The 20,089-nt window shown below is 29.5% G+C and overlaps 2 protein-coding genes across 3 annotated transcripts; one reads left to right on the top strand and one right to left on the bottom strand.

Annotated features, from left to right (window-relative positions):
* Window positions 1–3,680: 3,680 nt before the first annotated feature.
* On the bottom strand, window positions 3,681–18,207 carry LOC105248959 (persulfide dioxygenase ETHE1, mitochondrial). Its single transcript, XM_011254066.3, has 6 exons — window positions 17,961–18,207; window positions 14,425–14,569; window positions 11,393–11,578; window positions 7,967–8,055; window positions 5,571–5,781; window positions 3,681–4,195 (listed from the first exon to the last, which is right to left on the bottom strand). The coding sequence occupies exons 1-6, from the start codon at window positions 18,090–18,092 to the stop codon at window positions 4,131–4,133; spliced, it is 828 nt and encodes a 275-aa protein (XP_011252368.1). The 5' UTR covers window positions 18,093–18,207; the 3' UTR covers window positions 3,681–4,130.
* LOC105248957 (40S ribosomal protein S19) lies at window positions 17,918–19,475 on the top strand. 2 transcript variants are annotated; one of them, XM_011254063.3, is made up of 3 exons: window positions 17,918–18,080; window positions 18,740–18,810; window positions 19,067–19,475. In XM_011254063.3, exons 2-3 carry the CDS (start codon window positions 18,740–18,742, stop codon window positions 19,455–19,457), a joined length of 462 nt encoding a protein of 153 aa, XP_011252365.1. In that variant the 5' UTR covers window positions 17,918–18,080; the 3' UTR covers window positions 19,458–19,475. The 2 variants fall into 2 exon arrangements, with proteins under 2 accessions (XP_011252365.1, XP_011252364.1); XM_011254062.3 differs by lacking the exon at window positions 17,918–18,080 and adding an exon at window positions 18,279–18,493.
* The last annotated feature ends 614 nt before the right edge of the window (window positions 19,476–20,089 follow it).

The raw sequence follows: 20,089 nt of genomic DNA, 5'->3' as shown, positions 1-20,089 counted from the left end.
GGAAAGAGAGTTGATAACGAAATCTTGTTCTTTTAGGATTTATTTTCAATTTTATCTTGCAGCTTATCAAAGTATGTAATTTTGCGAGAACAAAGATGACAGATGTAATAATTATATTAAATTCTGACAAGAATTTTAAATTTATTCTATATATGTCTATGATATAAAACAACAATTTTCTCATTTTCTTTGGGTATCAGTCATATTTTTCAATGTATATAGAAAATATTTTCTAACAGAGAATATTTGACATTTTTTAAACAAATATTATTTATAATTATTAAGTGATAAAGATATCTCTGATTGTTTTTAGTCCATACGTAAATAAAACTGCCAAATATTCTTTATTAGAAGACATTTTATTTTCCCTGCCCTCTTTTATATGTACCGTATATAATATAATTTAGAAAATGACAAAAATTTACCAATTAAAGACAAGTCACAACTACTTAATCCAAATTATATTATCCAGACTTTCGCTGCAAATAAATCTTGAAAGGTTCTCAGAAATGACAAATTACAATAATGGCTCTTCCATTAATTTAATCTAAAATATAATTTAACTTACCGCGCGTGCGGTCTTGTATAGCCGCTTTGAACATTAACTAAAAATGCATATTTCGTTGAAAGGTGATTTTTAAAAAATATAAGCTCGGATTTTTCATAACTTACTTTGCAGGCTAAAAATAACGCCCAGTCGTCAGATAGAAATCCGGTCGAAAATGTGTTAATCCACAGCTACAAAATTCAAAAGCTAATACTTTTATATCTTTTAATATAATTTTTATTTGTACATCTTTATCATATATCATTTATATCTCTTGCGATTACACCAATGACCATTAATTAACTCATCATATTTGTGTCCGAAAAAGAAATATTATTAACAATTATTTGACTGCGGGACTTCATTGAAATTTTTAGCAAAACGCGGTTAAATAAACATAACGTTATTTACAGCATTCGTATACGAAAAAAGTGATGTTTGTCGATTCCCTCATGCGTAACTACATGCAATCGTTACAACACGTCGTTGGTCACGGTAATTGGCTCCGCGCGCCGAAATAATAATTTTGCCATTCGATGTATCGCATTCACAACATCACGTCGATACGACGCTGCAATAATACGTTTTAACGCAGCTACAGGGGATTCCGTACGTTTCAGAATCAATTGCGAGCCCGAAAATTATGGCACGATTTTATTTTTTTCCTCTTTCTCTCTTTCTGTTATTTCATGCTGATGGAAAGTACAGAGAGAAAGAGAGAAGAGACCCTTTAATATATATATATATATATATATATATCTCAAAGAAATATGACAATTATCGAGTTGTCAGAACGGACAGCGCTGATTTTCAAAGGCCGTGATGTTCTGATATTGCGGTCTTTTCTCGAAAAGACGAACTTTGTGTGACGAGGACCGGAGAGATGGTGAAATGAGAGTAGAAAGAGAGCCACCGCTGCGTAAAATAGCGCATTAAGTTCCGGGCTGAGTGCGTTCTCCTCGCAACAACGCGACCATTTTTCAGTGATAACACCGTGAGGGCCGTCCTGGCGATAAAACGTGGCGAACAATCCGTGATACCACTGCGGACAAATGGGGCAGATGCCATCCGGACCCGCCCAGATAGCGAAGACCCCCCATCGCGAACGACGTAAAGACTTGTTCTTCTTTTTTACCGTTTATTATTGTCTAAAAATCCCTGGTTACTTTAATTAATAAACTAAAATTTTGCAATGTTATTCAATTGAACAAGTTATAGACAAAAATGTAAGAAAATATAAAAATATATAAAAAAACAATTTATATATTATTTATGTTTTATGTAGAAGTAAATGTATAGAAATCTCTGAAACGTTATAAGATAAACTTCTCTGCATCTTTCTTTATACATCATAAGCTGTAAGTTGTTCAACTAATATAATTAATGTACTATATAAACTTACATTCGATAATTATGTTAATTTAATATTAATTAAGATACATTTTAATCGTAAATTGAATTAAGAGATTACAATCCATGCAATGAAAAAAGAAAAACAGATATATGAAAAGATTACTTGTGAAAAATTAAACAAGTGGTAAAAAATATCAAGACAAAATCCGATTTTGATGTTGCAAACACAGAAAAATAATTTCTTTCTCTTGAATTAACTTTAACAATAAAAATTTGAGACAAGATTCGTTAGGTATATATAATTTTCCAACTTTATATAATCAAACAATGAAAAACCACCAAAGTATTATACAAATTTCAAATATTGTCTTAAAAATTTCTCTGACTTTAAACAAAAAAAAAGAGAAAACAATCGAACCGAAAACTTTATTATGTATTATGATTGTTGACAGAGCGAATTTAATAACATGGTAGAAATGAAAAAAAAATTGAATGGGGAGAAAAAAAATGAAAAGATTTAATTTAATTATATCTTGTGTTACGAGGGGTGGTCAGAGAGAGAGAGAGATAAATGGAAAAAATACGCCTCTAGGAAACGGAATTTTTTTGAGTTTTTTAAGACCAGAGAATTTCTCGTCACTCGATCGCGCGATTCTCGCGCGAACTGACCGTCCCGTACCAACAATGCCTCCTGTCTTTTGGTCTTTTTCGGCGGGCACATGAAAATGCATGAGTAGGTAGCCTTGGCCCGTGTGCCTTCGCCTGTGTGTCAGGCACCGTACCGGTTACCCTGGAAACGGTATCGATTTCAACCCTCAGCTATGCAGTAGGAAACCAGCACCACACCATGGGGGTCTCTTCACCCTGAGTTTCGACGAGGCGCACGGAGCTCGTTTCGACAACCCGATTACAAGAGCCCCTGTCTCTCTTTTTCTCCCTCCCGCTCTTCCTACCTCTCCCGTTCTTCCTCCTTCTCCCCTTTCTCACCCGCAATGTTACTTTTTCTCTGTTGTTCTAATCCTTTGAGAGTTTATTCTACGAATAAAAGTAACAATAAAAGTATTTATCCCTTCCCTCTCTCTTTCTCTTTATCTCTCGATTGTTCGTTCCGAAAGTTATTATTGGAGCATCGCAAACTGCATCTGCAAATAGCTTCTCGACTCTCTCATAGCAGATGATGGATTCGCGAATCTTCCTAATTACAACTGCATTATCGCAGCCGAGAGAGTATCGGCTCTATGTGTATATAATTGAGATATTATCGATGGATCATGCGATTACATGCAGTGATAATGATAAGCTGAAGACTTAAAACGGTGAAACGATTTAAATAAATGTCAAGATAATAGCTTTTATTTTAGATGACGTTGAAAAAGTCTAATAATTATATTGTATAAAATCTGGCAACTATTGGTGCACTAATTTGTGTATATTCAATCGTATATACGAATCTAAAAATCTCTTTTTAGAAAAAAATCGATTAATATAAATATAGAAAATTATAAAATATATTGTAAAAAAATACAACTATTTTGTTAAAGAGGATGTTGTGCGCGATTTGCACGAGTGCATTGTCGAGTACGACAAAGTAAGTGATAACTCAAGACGGATGTAATTCGTGAAATTGAGTTGTTACGGAGAACTTGAATTCAAGAGAGAGAGAAAGAAGAACTGCGACGACGCGACGCAGTCGAAGGGGGATGACAATGCTAACTAAATGCATAGAATATTTTAACACCGAGTGCTTCGAGCTTAGTGAAAAAATCTTTTGCACAATAAATTGCTGACAAATTGTCGACTGACTATTTTATTCAAGATAACATCATTTCATGTCTTTTCAACATTGTATCCCAACCAGTAAGTTTGAATTTTTCAAGCTCATCATACAAAGTGGAAGAATAATTCAACGATATAGCAACGTGAATTATACATTAAAAATCATTATGTGTTATAATAATATTTTAAAGCCTATTGCCTTTTACATTAAGTTAATGTTTACGAGATATTGTAAACTTACAAAATGTCTGATTATATAAACTTTATATAATATTAATAATACCGCTTGATATAACATTAATAATATCACTCTCTATAAAAGTTTTAAAAAATCAAGAATAATTATGCCATTCGTGATGTATAAATATTAGTTATTAGATATACCGGATATACTATTATTCAAATAAACAATACTGACGTGTTATTACATTGACTAGAATGCTGTCGATGATTCTCACTCGCTCTTTTCTTCTTCAACCTCGTACAAGCCGCAAACTTTGTTGGACGGTACAGCTTTATCTGAAACAACGTCATATTACATTTGAACGCATTGTTGCAAAAATGGCACGATGAGAGTGTTTCCATTTCTTTTATTCGTTCTATTTATAATCGACTGATAATTATGATTGTACGTTATATGTATAATTTATTATATTATTAGTCATTGTGCGCATCGTTATTATAATTAAGTTTAACAATTTCTTCTCTTTGATTAAAATATTATTATTTTAACAGAATTTTTAAAATTTGATTCAAGATGCTGTCAAGTGAGATAAAGGGCTTATTTATTCTACATTCGATGGGATGCAATTTCATCGATCTCCTTTCGCTTCACCGACAAGATGTAACGGCGTCTCTGCTCATCTAATATTTAGGCGCGCCACGATTTATGCGAAAGCGACATAGCTGCTACAAAAATATTCCTTTCTCTGTGAAATCATTTTTATTAATCTTTCTTTGATTTTCGATAATATCGCGTCATAAATAAAGAAACTGAAATAAAAAATAACTTTAAAAAATGTAATACCTTGAAATCAATTCCTAACATCGAACATTCGAAATTCATACGTTCATAAAGAAAGAGATTATTTATATAAAATCTTTTTTATGTTACTTATTTTATTAAAAATTCTTTTTATCACTGAATTTTCTATGTCAATCACATAATTGTCAAGGAACTTTTTCAATTCGTTGCCCTGCGTCGCTTCACATCTTATTCAATCATATCCCATCGTTTCGTGCCGGAAAAAGTTACACTGTTTCCGCAAATTTGTGCGGAATTCGAGAGTTTTCACTTTTCACTCGTAAAAAGTTACGTGATCGAGCGCTTCGTCTGCACGATCGACGCTATTTTCTCACCGATTCAGCGTTCATTTCAGTCTATCTAAGATGTATCTACATCGTAATATCTCAAAGACAGCTATTAGCTTATCAGCTGATAGTAATAAGCAACTCCAAAAATAAAATGCAAATCCCAATGGAATCTGTGCAACCGAGCTTCTGCGAGAGAACCATTTTGATAACGCCTCATAGATAGTGCAACAGTCCTCCCATCCTCTCTTCTGTTGGTGCATTAATTATTTCCGACTATTATCGAGAGCGTTGTACTAACAGAATTTATAATACCACGAGAATCTAGATGGCTCAAAATTTTAAATGAAACATATATATTTGAAAAAATTTATGATGCACGTTTAAATAAAAGGAGAAAAGAGGCAAAATTAACAAATTTAGTTTTTATATTAACACACCATCAGATTTTATGACATAAATTTTATATTAATAATAAATATGGTAATAAAATATAATAAATAATTAATAATAATTATGGTAATAAAATATAAATATTAGTAAGACGTAAAGAAAAAAATTCTTTCTATATAAAAAAACTTACCAATCATCTTGGGATAAGGAAGATTCAGATTATTCATAATGTTGACGAACTCCTCGAGCGATTTGGATAGTCTGGGATTGAAAGCCTTCTCCTCGGCTACGGTGGTGACGGTTCTGCCGTTGTAATCATGCGCCGGATACAGTCGATAATATTCCGGCAAACTCAATATCTTCTCGTGAACAGATTTGTACAGGATCTTAGCGGATCCGCCCTGCGCGCAGATGGTGAAACATTTCGACCGGATGGCAATTACAATATGTCAGAAGACTACTTGTGAAACTGTATACGATGATGATCGGAAATGAAATGTATATGATCAAACATAATCAATTAAAATAATATGCACGTGGCGTTTTAAATTAATTTAATCGAAATTAAGATGTTTCTGAATGTTTATCTCGATAAATTTGGAACGAATCATTTTCACATACTTATAAAATTAGAACTGACAGAGATTAAATTAATCTCGATTTCTACACAAAGGAAAATGTATACTGTAGTCAAGTAAATATTATTTATTTTAAGTATATCGTAAGTTTGTATATCCGCAAATATATCATAAGTTCATCGCAAGCATTAAATTTAATTGAATATATTCTGAAGTTTAGTAAGTACAATATTTTAATCAAGAATATTAAATTAAAACAAAAATTTGGTTTGCTTACTACATGGAGTTGGCGTACAGTAAGTTTGATTTTTCTTTGATACAACTTTACAATATTCTTGAAGAGAAAATAAATTCTTTTTTTGAGTACATGATAATGAGATTTTCTAACACTTGATTGTGATGAATGAGTATATTTTAAGACTTTTATCAAGAATATATTCTCTGTTGAAGAAAACTATTACTTAAAAACAGAAAAATAAACCGAGTGATCGCTTTTCTTAGCAGTAGAATGATATTTTTCTCTGTGTATCAAGTCACTGTCAGGCAATGAAATGAAATTACTCTAATTTAAAATATGTTATATTGGACAAAAATAATTTCCCTCGCTTTTCCTATGTTAAAAGATCGTTTAATCGAGCTTCAAGGAGAAGGCACGTTTATAAAATGCACCGGCATGCGGTCGAACACGATGACGGACGGCTATTCATCACACGCGAGTTGCGGAAAGAAGTCTTTCATATTCCGGTTGATATATCGACGTTTACTTGTGCTACATGCGGGATGGAGAGAAAATGTTATTGCGCACGGCCGTCGACGTTTCAACGAGAATTCAGGATGCTGCCGCGACGTCCGTGTCTGTTCCAGGTCGGCATCGATCGTCGATTAGTTATGACGTACAAAATAAACGCCATTTATCGACATCCGACAATTATATCGGCGACAAATCGCGAGCGATATTTCCGGTTAAAAAAGAAAGCGTTCATTTTGATTAAGCGACAATGATTTGTTGAAAGAGATGCAGTAGTAACTTGTCGATAGGAATTAATGCGTAAACTAATAAATTCATGAGTGTAGATTTGGAAAAAAGCTTTACGAGTCACGTGCAATCTATCATTTATATAGTTTGTCAAAAATTATCACATTTTTTCATACATCAATTCTTTTGACAAATTTCATAGTTAATTCCTTGGAAATATTTTGAGAGAGAGAGAGAGAGAGAGAGAGAGAGAGAGAGAGAGATTGCACATTTTTTCCAATTCTTTAAATTACAATATTAAAATTCATTAAAAATAAATAAAATCTTAACAAACCTTAAATTAAGCAAACAAGAAATATTTAGTTAAAATAAAGTTTGTAAATAAAAAGAATTGAATCATATTTTTATTTTTGTCTAAAGAAAAAAGATTTGCTTCTAAATTAATTAAAAAATGCGAAAAATTGCGATAATTTCAGCATACTCTGCATTTGTCACATCTTAGTTAAAGTGTCGCTGATTAAAAGTTGCAAGCAGAATAAGAACATGCATATAATATTAACATGCAAGAGATTGCATATTCTCTCCAGGAAAGGATGAATTTCAACTTTACGGAGAAACTTTAGAGTTATTTTCACCGCACGTTTAACGCTAACATAGCCACCAAACTGCAAGTTTCATTTGCTGATTATTTATGATTAGATTTCGTGACAAACCACTGAAATGAAATTGGTACAGCTTAAAGTAATGACAGATTAAAAAACATTTTCGGAAAATATATAAAAATCTTTTTTATATAGAATATAATATAAAAATTTAGATTCTTCTTTTGTTTTTTGCTTTTTATGATCGTGAAAGAATATTATTAATAATGTAACTGTATTTTTACATTAAATATTATCGTAAATTTTTCAAAAACAAAAATATGATTTGCACGCGCTTTAAAGGTGGATATTCATGCTATGGAACGTGCGATAATTCCATGTGTTCGCAAAGATACGCGACTTTTCCGGCGGATTTTTCGGTCAGGCTTACCTGAAAATCAGTTCTGCCACATCCTCGTATCAAGAGTGCATCACCCGTAAACGCGATTGCCTGCTCATCGCAAACGTACGTGACGCAACCTGCACAAGTATCAGATGGAATATTTACGATATCGTGCTTCACTTCACACGACCACCATCCGGCAAGCATCACGTCGTTTTTTGAACGGAATATCTATCTTTTCGCGGCGATTCGCTTCGTAATCGGTCGGCACGATAAATTGAGTTCTCGTTCGTCAGCTCGTTCATCCTATTTGCGATATTGCGTTGGCAAAAAAAAGAAAAGAAGGGAATTGCGAACAGATATATTACACTCGCTTGAAAAATGTTGAATGAGATGAATAGCTACCCTATAACATAGAAATTATGATTTGTACCTAAAGAATTGAGGTAAAATAAGATATGATTGCATAAATGCGTATAATGAGTTTCCAATGATAAAATTACATACAATAGCCATTTCCTTAATAGATTTAACTAAAGATTAAATTAATATTCGTCATTGCAATAATTTTATAATAAATATAATGTAATATCTATTTTATGGAAAAGATTGTTTGTGATTCGTTTTGTTTTTAATGACATAATTCCAAAATAATAAACGTTCCGATATTTTAATCAAAAATAATAATATAGAAAATTACTCAGCGATTTTTAATTTATAAATTGTTGAAAAGGTTTTTGAAACATTCTGCGTGTATCGGAATTATTTATATAAATTCTCATATAAATAGTTCTTCATATAAATATTTAGTTTATCAAATATTTGTTGATTTTCTTTTCTCGTCACGTACATTAAATGCGTACAATAAATGCGGCCCACTAATATTGCAAAAAAAATTGAAATATATAAGATATATATAAGAATTTGGTGTATAAAAATTCACATCGTATGAGCTTTACTTTTTTAGGGGATGAAGCTGGTATATTTAACTTATAGATATTTAATGTATGCTATTCATGTGCTCAGCACGAAAAATTGAGCCTATCGAGCAGATACGATATCGAGATAGCTTAGGCGCCTTTAGGATTTCCTTTGGACAAACGATTGAGTCAGTCACGACGAGTAGCAAATCTGGCACGATCAATAAGAACCCTCTTTTTTTGGCCCATTCCATCGTGTAAATTCCGATAGCATAGCAATATACACATGTATAAATATAAAGTACTCTAAAATTACCGAAAATGTTAAAAATCAAACTTAAAAAAAGGGCTATTTGTTGCCAAAAAATTAATTTATTAACCAATTAGAAATAATAAATTCAAAAACAGTTTCCTAAGTTTGTGTTAAAACTGAAATAATATAAATATAATAAAAAATTATTTTTTATTTCATAATAAAGTTTGGTGAATTTCAAGTATAATTCAATTTAACAATTTCAAGAATAATTACTTTAAACAATTAAATTTTTAGATTAATTACGAAACGCTTAAGTTGAATATATTAAAACAATTATCGGGAGTAAAATAATATTCTATTAATTTTTTGTTAAAGAGAAATGAACTTTAAGTTAATCAGGAAATATATAATTTCCGATAGGAGCAGTAAGTTCTGGGACATCCGGTGAATAAGATCATCTCGGCTTGAGCGAGAATACTTTCTTAATTATAAGAAAAGATATTGGAGTAGCTACGAATATGCAAGTTAAAAAGCTACAAAAATATTGCATCTATAATATTTTCCGAATAAAGAAGAATTTTCAAATTAAGCTAGGAATATTATATTTTATACACAACACACGTGTGAAATTCAGAATGCGACGTAATACATTTTGTTCTGAACATAAAAAGATTATGAAAAAAAGAGATAAACATATGAGAGACAGATTAGACATAATTAAAATACTGAAATCAAATTTTAATCTTGAAAAAAATATGTTAAAAGTCTGGAAAAATTATATTTTTATGTCGTTAGTATATATATGCTTTCATAAAAATAACATAAAAGAATAATGTAATAAAATATTAAAATTACAATAATAAAATAAATTTTTACATAAATATTTAATATCAGCTTTTTACAACTCGAATTAAAATCGTAATCATAAATATTTTTCATATTTCTGTTTTCTTTTCTTTGCGTTTGTATTAAATATCTTTATTTCATGTTAGAAATTATTGAATTTACGTCATATTTTTAAATGCTTAAGTTTTTAACTTCATCTTCTGTAGTTCTCGAGAAAGACGCGCATTATATCCTTGATCTTTTCAATCCACGTATAAAATAGCGCCGCCTCTCACCATTCTCACAAGAAAGTATTTCACCACTTTTCTCGGCATCTCAATTAATAAAATAATAGACCAGACGAACGCGATCGATTGCGCAAGAAATGTAACCCGATAAAATTATGAATTTATCTGTAACTTATCTGTTGTAATTTCGAGATGTTTGCGTCACTCGAAAATTGTATTCTGTATTATCACGCGAATGTATTAAGAATTGATTAAACTAGATTATTAAATATATTACAAAAACGTAAAATATGAAATATGTATAATGTGAAAAGTACACGAAATATAATAATATATACAGTATCAAAATACACAACATAAAATACATATATAGTGAATCATGGAAAGGAAAGATTAAAAAATAACAGATTTTATTTTTAATAAATATAAAGCTTCTTTTTGAGCGAAAGATTAAGCTAAAGCTCAAAAATACCTATTATTTATAAAAGATATATCAAAGAATATGAAGTAATTTTAAAAAATGGAAAAGATAAAAAAGAGAAAGAGAAAAAAAAATGAATATTCATTTTTCATTTAGACTCGACGAGACAACAACATATATCATGTATGTTTATCGTAACGCGAAATAGCTCACAGAACATGTCGAGAAAATGCTGAAAATCCACATATGTATCAAATATGATACACTATGCACTTAGTCCTTTATAGAGCAGCGCTGTTTTACCACACCATGTAGTTGACACATAGGCGATGGTAAAATGCTAAATGGGCAATGGTATATTTTACTATTCAAAAATAAATAAATAAAAAACAGAACTACTATCGCAATCTGTCTGTCAAGAAACATCGTACATTATACTTCTTCGATAATATAATTTTTGCAAGTTATTTTCGAGATTGAAGATTAATAAGTTGCAAAAAATAAAACTGTATACAAGGTGTCCTGCGAAATACTTAAAATATCATTTGTATTTAAGATATAAAATAAACAGCTGGAAGCATTATAACCATTAAAAAATATAATAAAGAAAAATATGATAAAAATTATCGATTCTCGTAAACTTAGATTGCAATCAAATTTTCACATTATTTTATTTTAGTAAATATCTAAATATATATTTATTATATATTTATTCTAAAATTGTCAATGTTATAAGGTCGCCGGATATCCTGTATACATTTTTTAAAATCTATGGTAAATTAGTTGATTTAAGGAGAACCTCACCTTCGGTGTGACCTGGGGTGGGCAGCACTTTCAATTGATATCTGCCGAATTGGATATGATCGTATGGCTCCAGGAGTATGTCCGCCTCGGCCCCGCTTCTGCGTGATATCATGGATCTGCAATCAGGTAACAGTGACTTCAGTCGACCCGACCCGGTGATATGGTCTGCGTGCACGTGCGTGTTGACTGTAACAGCGAGAAAGATTGCCATGGAGCAAAAATGCTAGTCATTGTTACCGGTAAATGCATAATCGATAAGTATTGCCGAGCTCGCCCGAGATCATGTCGCTGTATCATGCTTCCGTAATGCGCTACGGAACATCCCAGAACCGACGAACATGCTTTTCAATAAGAAAAATAGCTCATGATATGCTAGCTCAACACACATATACACACACGTATATATAAGACGACATAGAAAATTATATAAGATAGGAAATTTAAAAAAAAACATATATACCTTGACGTAAATGTCAATTTATTAATTATTTATAGAATTAATTTTTAAATATTTAATATCGATTTAAGATAAGAAATTAAAAAAAAACATATATACCTTGACGTAAATGTAAATTTATTAATTATTTATAGAATTAATTTTTAAATATTTAATATCGACCTTGTTTAAAAGCTTATAATGCTCTGATATTGATCGAAAATTCTAAACTCATGTCGAAAGAACTTTGGAATATTTTATTCTTTTAAATATCTATACAAACGTGTAAATAGAGAATAATTATATTATGTTAAATAATCTATTTAATTAATTAGTTATTCTGCTCTTTACACAGTTGAATTACGAATAATTCGCATAGTTTTATGGAAGTTGAATGGTATTAATAGTGTATGCATTATTGGAAAACAGAGAGAAATGCTTTATGGAAATGTTCGTTTGTTCGGAACAGAATTGGCATATGCAGAGCTTCGCATAAACAAGTGCATATGCTCCACTTGGCCAAAGAGATTCCTCGCAAAAACCACTTCGCGGTCTGATAACACAATAAGTAATGCTAATTCTATCTACCCTGATATACGATACAGTATTATGTATCTTTTTACCGAACCGAAAGTTTTTGCCATTGAGGATACAAATTTCGACTGAAAAGGATTAATATCTTTCGCGAAACAAAAACGTTGATTATTGATTTTTCGGAGAAAGAGAAAGACAAAGAGAGAAAAAGAGAGAGGGAATCTGCATAATTATTAATAAAAATTAATGTTGAATAAAGAAAAAAACATTGTGTACATCTTTAAATAAAAATCATAACATATGCTTAAATTTTAATATTGTGTTTTAATAGTGTATATTTACAATACATATTTTCATATATATATTCTCAAAGTTAAAATGATGATAAAAAAATATAATTAATATAATATAAAATAAAATATAATTATAAAAAAAATTTTTGCAATAATGACTATTAATCTATCCTTGATTCTTACAACGTTTCGATGTAATTTATTTATGTTCCTTTTTTCATTGTTATATTTTTAATAATAAATATAATATTTCTGTAATTATAAGATTTTAAAGAGACATACTGTATTAGACAAACACAAAGTACTTTGAGAAAGAGTTAAGAATTAAACTTCATTAATTTCCATGCAGATCCGCTCTCATACGCGATAAGCACAACGAAATAATACATGATCAACGAAATAATACATTTATCACGCGATATTTTCGAATATTATGGCAAAATTGGATCGTAATCTAAAGTCGAAGTTCTTTATCGATATTGGTAAAGTTCAACGATATACCTGGACACACTCTCAACCGGGTTTATGGTCCACGGCCCCGTGTTAACCCCCGGAACAATAGCAAAACTATGCGCGACCGTCCTTAGGCAGCATGGTGGGATTGCATGCCAATTCATTATGAAGTTCGGCAAATATTGGTCGGTTAGTAGGATAGTTTGCAATATAATTCTGCGCTCGGCTCGTAAATCACATTACGTGGCATCGTGTAATTGCCGACAAGTACATTTCCGACGAATGAGTAACGATAATAAGATAATATATTTTGTTATCGTATAAAGTAAAATATATATTAATTAATTATCGATTAAAGCGTTTTATGGAGAACGTCAATAAATTTTAAAATGTTATATTTGTAATATTGGAATATAATTGATTTCGCATAATTAATGTTAAATACCTCCTAATTATTATTACAAGTATCGCGTGTATACAAGAGAGAGAGTATAATTTTTATAACTCATTTTTATAGATTATTATAATCTAGTCAATACTATTAGACAATTTGTTCAAATTTCAAAGTTGTGTCAAATTCAATGAGACTTAAAAATATAGGAAATTGGAAAAGCATAGGAAATTGAAAAAGTTCTAAAAAACAGATATAATATTGTAAAAATAAAAAGAGAGACACTTGTCAATACATATCAGTTTAGTATTTTGCGAGTTATACAGTTGTAAAAATAAATGCAATATGCAATATACACTTAATACATCTGATATTTAAATATCTTTAAAATTGCATATATATATATATATATATATAAACTTAAGAAAAAGCTGGTATCTTATCGCGATAATGGCGCGCTTCAGTAATTAATTTCCTCAAATAAAAATGATAATTCGATTTTCGAAAGAAAGTACGTATAAGAATGTTAGAAATATATTACTTTAATATACTTCAATTAAGTATGTTCCTCTAAAATTAAATTTGCAAAGATGACTGACGCAAAATCAATATATCTACTCTAACAGTTTCTATATTCGGTACAAATTAAATTTCAAAAATTAAAAAATTGCTACTATAAATTGATATGTTTTTTTAACGTGTATTTTGAAACATTTAAAGTTTTTTTCAAAATATATAAATATACTTCGTGCATGGATAATCTAATTAAAAAACATATAATTTTGATTAAATAATATCAAATGAAAAATATGAATGTAAATCAGTTTGAAAAATTTTGTGATTTTTCGATGTGTTTCTCTCATATCGATTTTCCCAAAGAGCAATATTTATTTGCGAGATAATAATATGTTAGATAACAACTTACGGGCGTATTTTAATGTTAATCCCAGTTCTTCGATGAGATTTTTATCACGTTCAACCCATTCGATGACTGGATCGATTAAAACTGCTTCCTTATCATTGATATCGGCTAGCAAATATGTATATGTGCTCGATATTGGATCGAAAAGCTGGAAATTTAAAAAATTATTTATATTGTTTAGCATTATAATGCGGATATGCAACGAAATTACATTGTAAATAATAAGTTGTCGTTTATAATATATCATTTTTCTGATTTTATCTTCATAATTGTATTATTATAAATAAAATTAAAAATAACTAATAATAAATAATACGTAGAAAAAATAAAATTAAATATATATATAAATAATTAATCAATACATTAATGTCTTAATTAATTAATCAATACATTAATGTATTAATTAATTCAAGAATCAAATGCAAAAAGATAAGTGAGGTAATACTAATCTCTTATCTCTTATCATATGTTATATAAAATATAGAGTTAATAAGATATAAAATATAGAGTTAATAAGATAATAAAAATACAAAGAAGATAAAAAAATTTCTGAGTAATACTTTTCAATTATATTTACTAGTACGTTTTCTATATTTCTAGACACATTAAATAAAAGTTGATCAATTTAATAATAACAAGCGTTTTTTCACATTTACAATGTTGAGCAAAATGTATTTTAGATTTTATATATATTTTGTTTTTTCTGACTTTTGATTCTCTATATAACATGTGCGTGCATAATAATTAAAGATATAACTTTTTGAAAATGTGCGGTTGCCCGGAACCATTATCACAAAATATAAAATATTTTTTTTATCTTATCCAATATTAATATGCCATATTCACTAATCCTGTTAATAGCAAATGTTTTCTGGAATAATTCAAATGTATAATATTTCTCTTTTTTTATTGAAATATTTCATTTACATTCCCGTACACCACTCTAAGTAAAAATAAAACTCGCTTTACACATAAATCCGTATAAACAACGAAAATGTTATAATATTATTTTTGTCACAAAATTATTTCTTTGTTAAATCAATATACGTTTATAGACATTTAGTCGAAACAAGTATTAATTTTATTCGACAATTTCCAAATAAATAGCATTATACGTTATAACTTATTACCTTATGTTACATTTTGTTAAAATATAATATATATATAACTTGTTGTGCTGTATAAATTAAAACAGTAAATATCAAAATAATAATAAATGTTTTACTTTTATTATCTCAAGATGAATCCGATATCAATTATCTTTTGGTCGATAAATCAAATTTTCGTCCAAGCCATTTTCAAATATTTACTATAATTAAATGGAAAAAATTGTATCAACGTATCCATTAAAAAAATTAACCAATACAGATATGTATAACAAAAACAATACAGATTTAAAATAATCGTCAAATCATCATCAAAACCATATATAAAACGTTGAAAAATGAATATAACTTCATCTAATTGATCAAAATAATTTGTTTGTTGCATGTACAAATATTTCAAAAACATGTATAATTAATAATGTCTCTGAATATTTTCGTTAGGAGACTATTTATTTCAAATTTGCATCCATGTATAAAAAAACTCGTTTTTGAAATATTTAATTAAACCTAAAATATCATTCATAAATTTTACATTAAAATCATAATAAATTTTTAAATTTAACATTCAGTATGTTCTGCTTAATTTGAAAAAATGCATACATATACACATTTACTACAATTCTTTCTTTCCTCTCTTTATTTTGTTCGAAATTCTGTATTGTTTTGTTTTACATAGAGTATAAAACTATCTATTTTCTATCTATTTTGTCTATCTATTTAGTCTAGTCTATCTATTTTGTCTAGTCTATCTATTTTGTTTATACAGCTATAAAGAACAGAATTTAGATCTTTTTAGTTGCATTTTTTTTCATACAATATCTCTCCTCTTTTTCGAAATATTGAATTCGCATAAATTTTATTTGAAATACAGTAAATATATGAGAGAAAATACAACTAAAAGAAATATTTATATTTGTGCTTTATATCTGTTCATCTCGCTCTTTTATGATATTGTTCAAATATTTTATTTTCTCCTTCTATTTCAATATCTTGAGTATATAAAGATGTAAGAAATATTATTATGTATTATGTATATTAGAATATTCTATATAATTATATATCGATTTATACTTTTTAAACTATCTCGATATAATAATTTGAAAATATGTAAAATTAAGCAAGAAAAATAGTTATAATAATTTTGGAGTCTGGCGGAAAGATTTTGATTTTTAATTTGGCAATTTTTTCCACAATCTTTAACATATATTACACAAAATGTAAAAAAAATGCAACCAGTCCCCCATTAAGTGTTTTCCATCTATAAGATATATACAATCGATACAATTTTGTATTCCTACAGGATATATCTATCCACTATCTATTGAACGAACCACGATGAACTTAAGTATCGATTAACTTAGAATAGAATGATGAATAAATTATGATAAAAATGGCGCTGTCGATAATTCCGCTAATTAATCAAAATTTGATTCAAGTGACACTAAAGTCGATTTGGCTAAATTGAAAAGCGGAAATAAGTTGGCGTAGGAAATTCAAATTGTTTAATAAATAGCTCAAATGATTTCTCCTTCATTGCCATCAGAATCAACAATTGCTCTCGTTCGATAAAATTAATATTTTTTAAGACATTTATTTATAAAAAAATGTCAAATTTATCATTTTTATTGGGAAATATATTTTTAATAGTTCTCTCTTCTTCTCCCCTCCCCCTCTCTCTCTGCAACTATGTTCAATATAAAATGATTGCTCCTTAATTGCTCGTAATTTCATCATTAATGATTTATTGCATGTTTAAGTGAAAATTAATAAATTAATCATTATTACAAGTGACGATATCATCACCTATCGGCCATCTATTGGAACTTGCATGGTTCAGTCAACGGTGGGAATATTCAAATGTAATATTAAAAAAACAATAGAACCTCTATTGTTTATAACTTTATATCAAAGAACTTGACTAACATTTTTTATTGGTTTTTTTTTTGGCAGAATAATTGGTCTTCATTTGCTCTATTAATTTACATTACGTTTATATATTCCCGCCATTGACCGCTCTGTTATTCTAACAGCGACCGACAGGTGACGTCATCGCTTATAAAATGATTAATTTGTTAATTTTTAATTTGAACAATTCACTAAATCTTATTAAAGTAATAATTGAACAATAATAGGCGCAATCGTTTTACGTCATAGTTGCAGAGAAAAAATATTCTCAATAAAAATGACAAATTTAACATTTCATATAAATATTGCAAGAAAAATATGAATCGTAAAAGGGAAGCAAAAATGGAAGCAATTGTTGAATTTTGATTGAGCAATTTCAGAGCAATCGCTGGAGCAATTGTTCGTTAAAAAATTCCAACTTATTTCCGGTAAGCGGAAAGCGTTTATTGTCGTCGAATTGTAAGTGCCAGGTACCGCCCGTAAGATGACAGATACAGCTGACACACATGCGTAGATCGCGCGAATTACCTGGCGAAACAGAAAATCCCTCGAGAAGGGCACCCGCTCCATTAGAACGTCGGACATGGTGTGATTCGGACGCGTTCCAATTCTCGGCGCAACTATTGACGAAGTCAACACTCGACGGAGGTTACGAATCATTATTTAAACAAACGTCTTTACGTGTCACCGCGCACTTATTCATCCCGCAAATCCCACGATAGATCTGAACATGACCGACGACGATGACAACTCATTCGCATATCGTATCTGTTGAGCAACATTATGCAATATGTACAGGAGATAAAGATATTTTCTACACAACAGGCTGCGTAACCTCTTTTTTAAAGCACAGCTGTTTGTCGCGTCACAATGCATTAATGACTGATTGTCGAATTAATTTATGAACGAACTTTGCTCTGAATCACGTAGCTGTCATTGAACAATCCGCTGTCAACGTCAGTCGTGTCATTTTGGGATAAAGGTTGCCCATCTTGAGAGATTGAATAATCTTAGCCGTTCTGTGAGGTTATGCTCTTTCCGGTTAACGTCCTCTTACGAAGGTGTGTTGTGGTGACAGTTTTCTGCCGAATTAACTGTTTTTAGTAAACGAAACAGGAAATTAAGATAGAAATGTATGCAATCGGTTTAATGACTTGTCGGACTTTTACTGGTCGAAATGTCAAACCTAGAATGTTTGGAGCATCGCTTTAATTCGTTCATTTATGTTACACATGTGTATACATACATGTGTAACATTTTACGTGTTGATTATTTTATTTTTTATAAATCAAATTTTCTTTCCACAGATGCCATCTGTAACTTTAAAAGACGTGGATCAGCAAAAATTTGTAAAGGCCTTTGCAGCCTTTCTCAAAAAGTGAGTAACAAATATAACTCGAATCTAATCTAAATAACATTACACATTTTATTATGCTTAAGACATACTAATATCATTATTAATATCATTTATTATATATATATATATATATATATATATATACTCTGAAATATATAGTTTAAAAAGACAGTTAAAAGTTCTCGTTCAATACTATTCATGATAATATACAAGTATAATTTACATATAATTTACTGTTTAAAGATATTTTCTAATTCTATGTCATATTTTGTTATAGGACTGGCAAAATGCGTGTGCCAGAATGGGTGGACATTGTGAAAACGGCCAAATTCAAGGAACTGGCTCCCTATGATCCCGATTGGTATTACATCAGGTGCGCAGCCTTGGTGCGTCACATTTATATTCGTAGTCCTATTGGAGTTGGTGCTGTTACAAAGATTTTTGGTGGACGCAAACGCAATGGTACTCATCCCAGCCACTTTTGCCGATCAGCGGGTAGTGTTGCGCGCAAGGCTCTTCAAAGTTTAGAACAGCTAAAATTAATTGAAAAGGCACCTCTTGGTGGACGTAAATTAACTAGTCAAGGACGCAGGGATTTGGATCGAATAGCTGCACAGGTTAAAGCTAAAAGTAAAAAACAGCTTAAGCTTCAAGACACTGTACTTTAATATATAATTTCATGTTATATATAATAAAATTTTTATAAAAAAACATATGTATAAACCTTTGAAAACTCTGCTTTTTGAGTTCTATTTAACAAATAATATAATTTTATAGTAACAGTATAATATAATTTTATTGTTATGATCAAATTTATACTTTTATCATCAGATTTTTTATTGAATCAAATGAATTACTGTAATCTTGTTTATTTCCACTAATTTGAAAATAATTTTATCTAAATTATGTAAAAAACTTTTATTGCAAAACTGTAACAGAAATTAATGTCTGTAAAAGATCTAATTATTGACTGGTTTGAAAATATCTCAAAATATTTTCATATAAATTGTATTTTTTAATATATTATATATATATATATAATATTTATATATATTAACATATATAAATCTTAATAAATCTTAATGAATAATAATATATAATATATTAATCTCATTTCTTTATTACGACCGCATCAAAAATATATATATATATATATATTTTTTTTGTAATATAGTGGATCTCATTTCGTTCTTGTTGGTTGCCGAATGTAAACAAGGATGAAATGATTGATTGTATCATACTATCTTCTGTGTTGTTTATTGAAAAATCTTTTATATATATATGTATGTCTATACATTTT

The sequence above is a fragment of the Camponotus floridanus genome, unplaced genomic scaffold, assembly GCF_003227725.1.
Source record: "Camponotus floridanus strain SB8 unplaced genomic scaffold, Cflo_v7.5 scaffold30, whole genome shotgun sequence".
In the NCBI taxonomy this organism is placed as follows: domain Eukaryota; kingdom Metazoa; phylum Arthropoda; class Insecta; order Hymenoptera; family Formicidae; genus Camponotus; species Camponotus floridanus.
This window is presented reverse-complemented; position numbering and strand designations above follow the sequence as displayed.